Raw genomic sequence first — 13,610 nt, 5'->3', positions numbered from 1 at the left:
GAAACAGCGTGCTATTGCTCGGCAGTATGGCATCACTCAAGGATCCTGAAACGAAATGCTCAGAGGGGTGTCCCTACTCCAATACCGAGGCCAGGACGTCCACGCAGAACCACAAGGAGGGATGATCGCCAGCTGCACCAGTTAGTCCGCAATGGCCGTACCAAGTCAGCTAATCGGCTTAGGGCTGAGTGGCAGCAACTGACAAATGTGCCTGTATCCAGAAGGCTAGTCAACCAACGACTGGTTCAAGCAGGCTATCGGGCCAGGCATCCCCTGAGAAAGCCACGCCTGACCAGACAACACCACCAGCGCCGATTGCAGTGGGCCAGAGAGCACCGTCAATGGCAGCCAGGACACTGGAATCACGTGATCTTCAGTGACGAGTCTAGATTTCTGGTCTATCGTCAAGATGGCCGCGTCCGAGTGCGCAGACAAGTGCATGAAGCCTACAACAAAGATTGTATAGTGCCAAGAGTCCAAGCTGGAGGTGGTCGTGTGACTGTTTGGGCTGCTTTTCATGCAGGGGGCAAAACTGACCTGGTTGTTCTGAATGGAAACCTGAACCAGTTCAAGTACAGGGCCATTCTGGAAGAAACATTGCTTCCATTTGCTCGTGCAGCCTTTCGAGGAAACTTTGTCTTCCAAGATGACAATGCACGGCCTCATTGTGCTCGCATGATCCAACACTTTCTTGCTGACCGTGGTGTAGAGCATATGGAGTGGCCTGCCATGTCCCCGGATATGAATCCGATAGAGAACTTGTGGGCAGAATTAACGCATCAAATCGACCACTTGGACCAGCAGCCGACCTCTGTGCGTGAATTGCTGCAGGCTATTGTCACTGCATGGCAAGAGATTCCTGTCCAAACCTTGGCAAATCTCGTGAACAGCATGCCTCAACGTGTGCGTGCTCTCCTGAATGCTCGTGGGGGTTACACGAAGTACTGAACTGTAATTTTACTGTCCGTAATCCCAGTCGTAATTTAACTTTTGTTTTTGTTAAAAAATTTTTTGGCTAATGTGCAAAATAAAGAGATACTTCTGGAAAACGTACAGAAGTTTAACACAGTACTGTCCATGAATTTCGTTCGATATCAGTTTACATCACTTTCAAGGATCAATTTATTTGTTTCGAAATGTCAAATGTGGTTTTTGTTTCTTTTAAAGGTGACATAAACAAAATCTAGAATAATTTCAACATAATTCCAATGAACTTTTGGTTCTAAGACATCTTGAAAAGTAAGTTCACCCCCACAAAAAAAATATTCCATATTAAATGCCAAGTCTGTATATATATATATATATATATATATATATATATATATATATATATATATATATATATATATATATATATATATATATATATATATATATATATATATATATATTGTTACTGATCGCGGACAGATGTTATATTGACCGAGCGGTTGGTATTACCGTGACCGTTACAGGATCCCCGACTCACCCGATTCCACCCAAACGTTGGCCGGGTCGCACCGCAGCTAGTCAATGAGGGAAAAGACGAAAACGACGCAATGCAAAGAGGAAAACGAAGGCAAAGAAAGGTTTGGAAATACTACTGAATTTATTTACTATTTACACACATAAGCAAAAAGGAGCAATCAAGTTTATTTACAACACATAAGACGCAGGTGACACAGTGCAAATACTAGCTTATCTACAGACTTAACTTATTCCCAGGACAGAACAAACAGAACAAACTCACGTCCACAAGAAGGGTGGAAAGGCAGGAGGTGGATGGCTGGAGGGAGAGGGAGGTCCAAGGGGGTCCCGCAGCACAACCGGCGCGTTTAGCAGCCGCCGTTCAGGCCAGGCCCCACGCTGCTGTTTTGGCTGCTGTGTACGTCGCGTGCTTTGCCAGGCCTTGTCCGACTCGTCTGGTCCAAACCCTCCACTCGTTCTTGGTCCACTCACTCTTTACCACCGACTCCTCACCACAACCAACGCAACCAACTGACCACCGACTCCACTGACTGACTCCTCACGACCCTCTTTCTTGACGACCAACTCTCAACCAACTCAGACCAACTCACGACTCACTTCCGTGCGCGCCTTTTTATAGCGCCTCCAGCGATTAAGCCGCCGGCGTTTTGGACACGCCCGTCGGGGTGCTCACCTCGGCCCTGGTTGGTCGCGCGACCCTTGGGCTCCGCCCTGGATGACGACGGGCGGGCACGCCCCTCTTCCCCTCTATGACGAGGTGGAGACACGCCTTTCTTCCCCGACTCGAGCCTCGTGGTCAATGGTGGTTATTGGAGGGGAGGTAATTGAGAATCGAGGGCTCAGCAATGACGAAAGGGGGATGTGATAGGAAATGGAGGTTTTGGGGATGGGAATGAAAGGGGATCTATTCTCTTTCACTGGTGCAATGGAGTACTTCAATTAATGGGAGACACAGCCTTACCCTAAAACACAGAATAAGAGATAACTATCAACAGGGGTATTCTATTACTTGGCTGACGTGTATGCTTGTGGACTAATTATGGGATGCCCTTTCACCTTTACACAGCTCCGGAGGTAGGGGGGCGCAGAATAACAATAATAATAATAATACAGCACACAATCAAAAAAAATACAGTCCTCATCTCCGCAACACTGCACCCTCCTCCTCTTAGGCACGGCCCGGGCCTACAACTTTTATTTTTAGTGTGACACGTAGGTGTAGTTCCCTCTATTTTTAACCTGACCCTGAGTGCGACAGTGTTAAAACATAAATAAATGTGTCCCGCTGCTCCATTGCACCCTGCCTAACAGACTTACGCCCACAGTTAACCGAATTGCGGAATGGTCTTCAAACTATACACTGGCGGTGGGAAGCATTATTTACAATGACGCTATTTTTATTTACAAAACTAACCCAGGACCTGTGATTGTTCTTTCTGGGGGGGGGGAGACAGTCTGCTCTGCATCGACGCACCATGAAAGCACCCAAAAACGCACCCAAGCACCAATCGGTGCAGTCACCATTGTTCAAGAAAATAAAACCAACAACCCCTAACCCTGCAGGTGATCTCTTGCTCTTCGGCTCCCTCTGCTGGCTATTATTATCTCTTCCAGTTGTTGTCATTTTCTTTGCTTTTCTTACTGGCGGCCTATTTGCAATAAAGTGTGCCCCATGTGTCCTTTTTATTTGATTTTATTTATGGCCCACAGGGCCGACTAGTGTGGTTCACCTGTGGGGCATCGGTGCCCTGTGGCCAAGGTCCGCCAGCAAGATTTCGGGCCCTCATGGCCGGTTCCAGCAGAGGGGCCATGCCCCAACCCATGGGGTCCATAAGTGGGGCTCGGCCACAGACATGTGGTCCATAATGTGGTGCATCGATGCAGACAGCTGGTTCTGGGAATTTCGGGCGCACAATGGCCGACCCACGCACGCTCCCCTCGGCACCCAATGGCGCACAGGTCATGTGGGAGACAAAAGGGGAAAGACAATTGAGCGAGGGGTAAGGTCACAAGGGTACACATCAATAAGGCAATGCAAGGCGAAATGCGTACGGAGGACGAAGTGAGAAAGCTTGTCCCTACCGTACATCACCCCCCCTGTCACCTACCCTACCCTTGCCCTTACCCCATATGTACAAAAATCCACATTTACAAATTCGTCACTACGGTCACGTCTTCCCCATATTTCCCCTATACCAAATTCGTCTCCACAATCCCTCTACTTCAAAATTTGCCATCACCAAATTCATCATCAATCCTCATAAGGAGGCAGAGATGGAACATCAAAGCACAATGTCACACCCACGTCATGATGCGTCTCACAATCCAAACATTTGCACAGTAAAAATAATTAAACATGGCATGGTGCGGAGTACCTGTCACCTCAGGTGAGTGGATGCAGATGGTGCGAGGAGACTTCATCCTAACTACTTTCTAAATGACATTAACACACTTTACACTACCCGGGGTCTTTCCCTGCCAATCCATTGGCCACTTACACTATGGGTTCTAACAACCAATTCCCATTGACCAAACTGTGGTGCTTCTCAATTTGGGGTCTCACTCCCCCGATTCATCTCCCGGTGCCCTCGCACAATTTCTGGGCTGCGACGTGTAGCTCTCCCAGCAGGTCTACCCACCTGCACACCTCCACCACTGCAGTTGCCACCCGAGCTTACCTAGCTCCTCACCCTAACCTAACTAACTGGGGAAGGCCCTCTCCTGGCTCTGTCACCCCTTGGTGCCCTCTGGCACTGGGCTACCCGGGTCCGTCCTCCGGATCCTCGGGCCCCATCCACAACTACCGGCTCCCAGAGCCCACCTGCGGCCTCACCTGGCCGACATCCTCACAGTGGTGGAGTGCCCAAACCAACTACACACACTAACAGGCTACACGCCCAGCCATTTCCACAACACTAATGCACCCATCCAAAGACCATTCTTTCACCCGCACCACAGATGCCAATATCCAACCACAATTTACCTGTACCCTCTACCTAACACTTACACTACCCGCCCCGGGTATCCGTGATGGGGGTCCACTCTTCCCCCATTCACACCTTCGCACCATCCACTCCACTCCACAATTTCCACCATACTCACTCCACGACCATCCATTCCAATACTCCATACCATTTATTCCATACACCTGTCCTCCATTCACCTGTCGTTGCACACCTGTGCAATCTCACCTGGTGCCACCTGCACCCTCCTCCTCTTCCTGGACCAGTTGGTCAACACAACACACATCACCATCACTCACTCATACACTGCTCCACACACCTGTTCAGTTGCACACCTGTGCAATCACACCTGTTCAATCACACCTGTTCAATCCTCACACACACGGCATCATCTCAGCTAACTACTCCCCTCTGAAACTTGCGCTTCCCAGTCGTCCCTTTAAACTATTGCGCTCCCACGTCATTATAATCCACTCTACTCTACCTGCGTCCCCACTACAGGTATCAGTCACTAACTAACCTTAACGTTACCTAATGTCATCTCTTCTAGATCCCTATCATTATCCAAGCCCTCCCTGGCTCGGTTGTCATAGCCACCCCATAAACTATTGCGCATTTGCCCCACTGTGAGGGATGGTGGATTTGCCATCCCACCACATTGGGGAGGTCCTACTATCAATTTCGCACACCTAAATCCAACCAATCAAAAATTCTGCCAATCATCTGCCAATCACCGTACCAATCATCAAATTTTGCTTTTTTCTAATTTTGAGTCCAAAACACTATCCTCATCACCCGTCTACTTATTACATCCTCTCGGTGCGCCAATTCACGTCTACAGCCCGGCTTCGTACAGCCGAGCAATGAACGCGGGTCGTTTTGTGCCAGCGGCTGGATACGTCCCGCATTCGTGGCAGGGACGGGGGCTTACCCGGGCCGAGATCCCACGCACCACCTCGGCGTGGAGCCATCCAATGTCCCGATCTCGACCTGCCGGCACGTCTCAATAGAAAGTGGTCGCCATGACGACCCTTCCTATCGGGCTGCCCGCTCCGCCTAGTGGAGCCCGGACGCGGCCGTTCCAAGCGAGGCACAGCGTGGATCGCGTACGGCGGTTCTTTCGAAACCGCCGTGGTTCGGATCCCCGCTGGTCCTCGCGGCACGCGAAGCTGCCCGACGCGCACCGAGGGCCCGATTCGGCTAAAAGTCGTTCTAACCTTTAACCCGGTTACCATCGATGCCTCACCTGCATGCTTATACGCATACGCTACCCCTTTCTTGCTCATACATGCAGCCGTTTCCATGCTCCTCGTCGTACCTTTTCTTACACACCTCGGTACACTCATTCCGCTCACCGACTTGGTCACACACCTGACCACCGAACACCTTGGCACACATTCGTCGCTCGCACACCTCACCAACACACCTCTTCGCGCCCCCTCCTCGGTCACCTCCTCTGTGACAATCACAGGTGTGCTCTCACTCGCACACCCAACCACGTGCCTCACTACCAATTCCAGCGTGCATTCCCACTCACGCTCTACCATTCCAGGTGTGCATCCTTCCATTCCAGGTGTATATCCTCGCTCACCTGCCACAACCAACTCACGCTCCGTGTCACTCTCACTACTCTCACCTCCACTCTCGGTCGTGCACTCACCCTTACTCTCGACAGCGCACTCTTTCCTCATGCACCTGTCCGTTACACACCTTTCTCGCGCACCCTCTTGCGCACACTCTCCCGTTACACCCTCTGTAACACTCACCACAGGCGTACACTTTCTCGTTACATCCTCTGTAACACTCACCACAGGTGTACACTTTCTCGTTACATCCTCTGTAACACTCACCACAGGTGTACACTCTCTCGTTACTTCCTCTGTAACACTCACCACAGGTGTACACTCTCTCGTTACTTCCTCCGTAACACTCACCACACCGCGCTTCCATGTACCCCCTCGCACACGCGCTTCGACCAACTCACTCTTGACGGCACACTCACTCCTTGGCGTGCACTTTTTCCTCACACACCCCATGGTCGGGCATTCTCGCACACCTCTTTTTTCGCACACCAGACCTGTCGCACACTTCACCAACGGCCTTTCACGAACACCCGGATCCAAACCAATCCCCAAGCCGACTGAAGCTTTCCTCACATCATATACATTGCCACTCACCTCCGTACCTCGTCGTCGCGCCTCCTTTGCCACCTGCAAACTCTTTATTTGGTTAGTGAGCAGCACATCATGAGTTGAGCACCGACCTTGTACCAATTCCATTACCTCCTCCTGGATTTCTCTCTTAGTTTCTGTCCGTCTCTTCTTAATTTCACTCACCTCTTCTTCCACTTCCTCTAATTTTTGTTTAACCTCTTTTATTTCTCGGTGCGTCTCCTCAAGTTCGTCCTCTAAGGCTACCGTGACCGTCTCTATGTGCATCCTCACCTGCCGGTCCTTTGTCTCCATTATCTCTGTCACCTCGTCCACCCTCATTGTCAGTTCCTCACGTACCATCTGACATTGCCTCTGTGTCGCTATTAAGTCATTTTTAATTTCTTTTTGTGTCGCCTTTAACCCTCCTAGTACCGCAGTGTTCTTTTGAACCTGCTCCACTAGTTCTTTTTGTCCCTCCGTCAGCTGTTCCACCTCCTCCGTCAGATCTTCTATTCCCCCTTGTAACTTTGCCGTATTATTTCTCACCTCTTTCTCCATACGCTTCTCACCTCGCTTTACCTCCTCGCGTAGCCCTGAGACCTCCTCACTCACACCTCGTCGTATCTCCTCTTTCATCTCCCCCATCTCTTTTGTAGATGCCACCCTCATCTGTCCCAATTCATCCCTCTGAGCATCCAGTTTACTTTCTAACCCGATTTGCACCTCCTCTATCTGGTTTCCCAATTGCTCACTATTCTTTTCCATAAGGGCCTTCATTTGCATCATAAAAAGGTTCAAATCCACTAGCGGCACTGCTGCGGTCGCGGGCGCGGCAAAATTTGGTGCCGCTCCACCCACGTGCGCGAGGACGCCATTTTGCGCGCCTGATACTTCCTCAACCACATTGCCAATGTTCTCCTCCTCTCTTTCCTCCACATACATTTCCCCGAGGTCCTGGGTCGATTCTACCCCGTCTATCTCTCCCACCGGCATCCCGTCGCCTTGACCAGCCATGGCGCGATTTCAAAATTCGGGTTTTTCTTTAAAAAAACAAATTTCGGCAGCTCGTAATTTTGACCAAATTTTTTTTTTCTCTATTCGTTTTAAAAATTTGGTTCGGGCCTCGAATCTCACTCCCAGACACCAATTGTTACTGATCGCGGACAGATGTTATATTGACCGAGCGGTTGGTATTACCGCGACCGTTACAGGATCCCCGACTCACCCGATTCCACCCAAACGTTGGCCGGGTCGCACCGCAGCTAGTCAATGAGGGAAAAGACGAAAACGACGCAATGCAAAGAGGAAAACGAAGGCAAAGAAAGGTTTGGAAATACTACTGAATTTATTTACTATTTACACACATAAGCAAAAAGGAGCAATCAAGTTTATTTACAACACATAAGACGCAGGTGACACAGTGCAAATACTAGCTTATCTACAGACTTAACTTATTCCCAGGACAGAACAAACAGAACAAACTCACGTCCACAAGAAGGGTGGAAAGGCAGGAGGTGGATGGCTGGAGGGAGAGGGAGGTCCAAGGGGGTCCCGCAGCACAACCGGCGCGTTTAGCAGCCGCCGTTCAGGCCAGGCCCCACGCTGCTGTTTTGGCTGCTGTGTACGTCGCGTGCTTTGCCAGGCCTTGTCCGACTCGTCTGGTCCAAACCCTCCACTCGTTCTTGGTCCACTCACTCTTTACCACCGACTCCTCACCGCAACCAACGCAACCAACTGACCACCGACTCCACTGACTGACTCCTCACGACCCTCTTTCTTGACGACCAACTCTCAACCAACTCAGACCAACTCACGACTCACTTCCGTGCGCGCCTTTTTATAGCGCCTCCAGCGATTAAGCCGCCGGCGTTTTGGACACGCCCGTCGGGGTGCTCACCTCGGCCCTGGTTGGTCGCGCGACCCTCGGGCTCCGCCCTGGATGACGACGGGCGGGCACGCCCCTCTTCCCCTCTATGACGAGGTGGAGACACGCCTTTCTTCCCCGACTCGAGCCTCGTGGTCAATGGCGGTTATTGGAGGGCAGGTAATTGAGAATCGAGGGCTCAGCAATGACGAAAGGGGGATGTGATAGGAAATGGAGGTTTTGGGGATGGGAATGAAAGGGGATCTATTCTCTTTCACTGGTGCAATGGAGTACTTCAATTAATGGGAGACACAGCCTTACCCTAAAACACAGAATAAGAGATAACTATCAACAGGGGTATTCTATTACTTGGCTGACGTGTATGCTTGTGGACTAATTATGGGATGCCCTTTCACCTTTACACAGCTCCGGAGGTAGGGGGGCGCAGAATAACAATAATAATAATAATACAGCACACAATCAAAAAAAATACAGTCCTCATCTCCGCAACAATATATATATATATATATATATATATATATATATATATATATGTATCTACATAAATATAAAAATAAATATAATTAAATATATAAATATATAAATATATATAAATAAACAAATAAATAAATATACATAATAAATATAATATAATTATATATATATATACATATATATATATATATATATATATATATATATATATATACATATATATATATACACACACACACACACACACACACACACAAGTATGGTTGTTCCTTATACATTTCCAAAACTCTGGGCCAATCTCCCCAAAGCCTCTGGCACCGCATTATTTTCACATGTAAAAGATCATTGTCGCAATAAAAACTTAACCCTCAATGAAATTGGTGTAAAACATTAAATAACGGTGCTTTCGGTAAGCAAGCGTCGTACGTCACACGATGCATGCCTGCACCTCATCCAACATTGGCACGTCATTTCTTCAGCCGGAAGAGGGATTGAGCGTGGACTGCATATGGACATTCGAAGGTCAATACTTTGTCAGGAATCGAACCTATATTGCATTCAAAGATTTCCTTTTTCCGTATGCAGAACGTAAATTTAATATCCAATAGGTCCAGAGTCTCCATGAGATTACACTGAGTCCAACAAGTGTTCACAGGAGGCTGGCTGTATGACTTTAAACAAGGTAATGACGCCATTTGTCCAATCATCACCGAGTTGCAATCCCCATTTATTTTTTGTTTCTCCAGGTAAAACGTCCATTTCTAGGCTCAGATGTTTTTTGTTTGAGGTTCCCCTTGCTTATTCTTCCTCCAAGTGTCCATCTGTTGTGTCCTTCCCTGCTGTTGGTGTGTTTCTCTTTTCCAGTTTTCATGTATTTATGACTTTGCTTATTTATGACTTAATCTTGACTAACAGCAATCCTATTGATGCATTATTAAAGTCTAAACAACTCAATCTCAATTAGGTGATCCAAAGTCAAGTAAGCAAATACCAGTCATCTCAGGTAAAGTACGAATTGAACTCATTCATTTAGGATAATTGAACTCATTTTTATGATAAAATAATTACGCAACAAACCTAGCAATCCCCCTCACCACATCAAAACCCATCTGTTGAAGGTCGGCAATAACAACAACAACAACAACAACAACAACTTTCCCTTGAGCATTCACTCATTCTACAGGTATGAACACTTGGTAGGTTCTTATCTTGCTGGGAAATACCTCTCTAATGTTTGAAGGGTTTGGCCTTTTTGTGGTCGTTTCTGAACGCTTTATTGTACGCTTGATCATGGTATTCAAGATAATTTTGATCCCTCGTCTACACATAGAAATCGATATAATCATAAAAATGCATCCACCAAAGGGCCTACTGAAACAGAAGTGCCTATCAGACCTACAATGACCTCAATGTGACCCTGTAGATATTAACGGTACCTGGTTGGGATTTGGATCCACCTTATTCCAGGAACCAACCAGGTTGCCCGAATCGATGGGTTCGAATGGCTTGTGGCAAACAGAAGGCAAGATGCGGTACAGCCAGCTGTAACAAAATGCAAATAACAGAAGAAAGGTGGGTAGAGAAAAACGTTTTTTGTTACGATGGAGAACGAGATGTTTATGATATTTTTAAGGAAGAAAATCCATATACAGCTCCACCAACTGAACAAGGAGAAGGCGCACACAGCAAGAAAGAAGATACCAGTGGATTGAACACTACTTAATTTTTTTTCTTTTATATCATTTAAGTTAGTGATTGTTTGAATCAGATAATGCTTAAAATACAAACAGATGGAATTCTACTTTGCAAAATAAGGCAATTCTCTGCATGTGTGTATGTCTGATATATTATAGGATCAACTAGAACGACACTCAATAGAGAGAATAGCTCCGCCTGGTTGGCCACATCACTCAATGGTGAAGAATCACTTAAAAATTCTACTAGCTGGATCCGGATCCGAATCTTCACCAAAATTGAATCCATTTTTCCTTGTCGCAAACACAACCTGTCCAACAAGTTTCGACCAAATCCGTCAACAACTTTTTGAGATATCCTGCAATGTATCGCTTTTGGCCCAATCTCCCAATGGTTTAAATTCACTTAGAAATTAAATAATCATCATATCCGAATCAATATTCAGATCTTCACCAAAATCGAATCGAATCGTCCTTGTCGGACACCCAACTGGTCCACCAAGTTTCGTCCAAATCCGTCTACAACTTTTTGAGATATCCTGCTATGTATCGTTTTTGGCCCTATCTCCTAATGGTGAAGCATAACTTAAAAATTCTAGTAGCTGGATCCAAATCCGGATCTTCACCAAAATCTAATGATTTTGTCCTTGTCACATACGCTACATCTCTGCCAAATTTCGTCCAAAACCGCAACACCTTTTTGAGATATTTTGTTCAAAAACGGACAAACAGACAAACAAACAGACAGACAGACAGACATGGGTGAAAACATAACCTCCATCCACCTTTGGTGGTGGAGGTAAAAATGATTGGATCAAACTCCACCAAATGTGCATATCCAGTGCCAGCTTATGGGCACAAAATAATTCCCCCCTCCCCTGGTGAGAATGATGAGAATACTTGTTTCATGATGGTTTCAAATCAAACTGAATATTGTCGTGTCTACCCTGTAGTGAACACCTCAGAGTGATGGATGGCCAAAACGAGCTTTACTCCGAGGCGTATAAGCCGAACCTGGTGGGAATATCTCTTTGGCGCGCGGGGGAGGATCCGAGGCCTTACCTGAACGAGAGGCCGCGACGGGGGTTTATTCCTCGCCCCACAAACGAATAAACGAACAAGACAGGCACGACAAAGAAATGCAATCAATATGGGGTTTATTTAAATTACACAAAGTAAAAGGGAAGGTGAGGTAAACAAAAAGTTCTAAATAAAGGTCCCTCCACACGGACTCAAAGACACGAACAAGAGAAAAATAAACGAAAATAAATGTTCACTGTCGTGCAGCCAACAATAAATGTGCCAAACAATAAATGTTCAAAACGCTCGCCGAGTGTCATTGAATCACCTCATCATTCCTCAATCACTCACAAAGCTCAGGGAGAGGTTTTCTTTTACACAGGTCATCGAGGCAGAGCCTAGTCCTTCATCGAGAAGGTTCATGTGATGTCGGTTGTAGGAGGGGCAGGGTTTAGTCCTACCGGGCAGCTGTGGGGTTTTTGCTAGCCCTGCTAGTGTTGTGGGTGAAAGGAGCTCCGGTCTCAATGAGGGCCTGGCGTGGCCCACAGGCCCCGCATCTCTGCGTGGGAAAACATGCATTGGCGCGGTCGCGTCCATATAATAGCCAGCCGCCGGTGCGAGGAAAACAGGCAAGAGCTCCTCCCTTTGTCCTTCTCGTTCGGCTGCACCGAGCCCTGACCATCTTTTAGGCGCACCCCGCACGAAGTGCAGCACGATCGTGTCCTCCTTCGTCGGCGACCAGGCAAGAAGAGACGAAGAGCAAGCGACCAGGAAAGAGAGACCGCCCTGACCAAAGCCAGAACAAAAAGAGAGTGATTTAGGTGGAATATTCCTCCTTATCCTTTTCAGCCCATACTGCCTGACGTCACATCACCAATCGCCGAACTAGATTGAATCACCCCATCGTTCCTCAACCACTCACAAAGCTTGGGGCATGGTTTCCTTTTACATGCGTCATCGAGGCAGAGCCTAGTCCTTCATCGAGAAGGTTCGCGTGACGTCGTTTGTAGGAGGGGCGGGGTTTAGTCCTATCGGGCAGCTGTGGGGTTTTTGCTAGCCCTGCTGGTGTTATGAGTGAATGGAGCATTCGTGGCATGGCTTTTCCTGAATATAAAAATGAAGGGCAAAATTACAAGAGGCCTTTACACACAGGGGAATTATTACCCATTAGCCCTACCTAAATAACACAACTCCACTCCTCTATGTGGAGACACATAAATGCCCTTACCCGGACAGTCGGCCTAACTTAATTTACATCGACGTGGGTTCTTCTTCTTCACGCCACTCGGAGCATACTAATCTACACATTCTGAACTTCATTAAGGTATTTCATCCATACCCCAAAATCATAACAATATAAAGTCTTCACAAACTACTAATATGATACTGTATAAAATGCACATAAAATGTAAATAAGTTTGACTAATAGAGAAAATCAGATGATTCTCAGTTGCATAAGTATTCAAACCCCTTTGCCTAATGAACTCGAAATCACTCAGGGGCACATTATTTGTTTGAAAGGTTACAAAATATGTGTAATAGTTTACAAAATATGTGTAATAGGTTTCACCTGTATGTAATCAATGGTATAAATTAAAAATTAAGCTCCACCACTCATCTAAAGAGTTTTAAGGTGCAACTCACTTGGTAAACCAACAAGGCAAACGTAAAGACCGAGGAGCTTTTCAACGATGTCAGACATAAAATGATGGGGAAGCACCGTTCAGGAGAGGGTTATAAGAAGATTTCAAAGTCCCTCATTATCCATTTTAGTATGGTGATATCAATCATGAAGAAGTGGAAATCATACAGTTGTGGCCAAAAATATTGGTACCCTTTCACATTTTTCAAATAATGGACAATTCCTTCCAGAAAATTGTCGAAATTTAAAAAATCTTTTGGTATCCACATATGTATTTCTTTGGTTTGCAGTGAAACAAAACAAAAAAAGCTG

General features: G+C 46.8%; 1 protein-coding gene across 1 annotated transcript in view; it reads right to left on the bottom strand.

The window, feature by feature from the left end:
* HGD (homogentisate 1,2-dioxygenase) overlaps nucleotides 1-13,610 on the bottom strand; it is a 62,938-nt gene that overhangs the window by 33,338 nt on the left and 15,990 nt on the right. Inside the window, exon 4 of the mRNA XM_068106302.2 lies at nucleotides 10,379-10,484. Coding sequence (XP_067962403.2) covers nucleotides 10,379-10,484 — 106 coding nt within the window. The remainder of the gene's footprint in view (nucleotides 1-10,378; nucleotides 10,485-13,610) is intronic.

The sequence above is a fragment of the Myxine glutinosa genome, chromosome 2 (genome assembly GCF_964187855.1).
Source record: "Myxine glutinosa chromosome 2, kmMyxGlut1.1, whole genome shotgun sequence".
NCBI lineage: Eukaryota > Metazoa > Chordata > Myxini > Myxiniformes > Myxinidae > Myxine > Myxine glutinosa.
The sequence above is the reverse complement of the archived record's forward strand: the minus strand, read 5'-3'. Positions and strand labels throughout refer to the sequence as shown.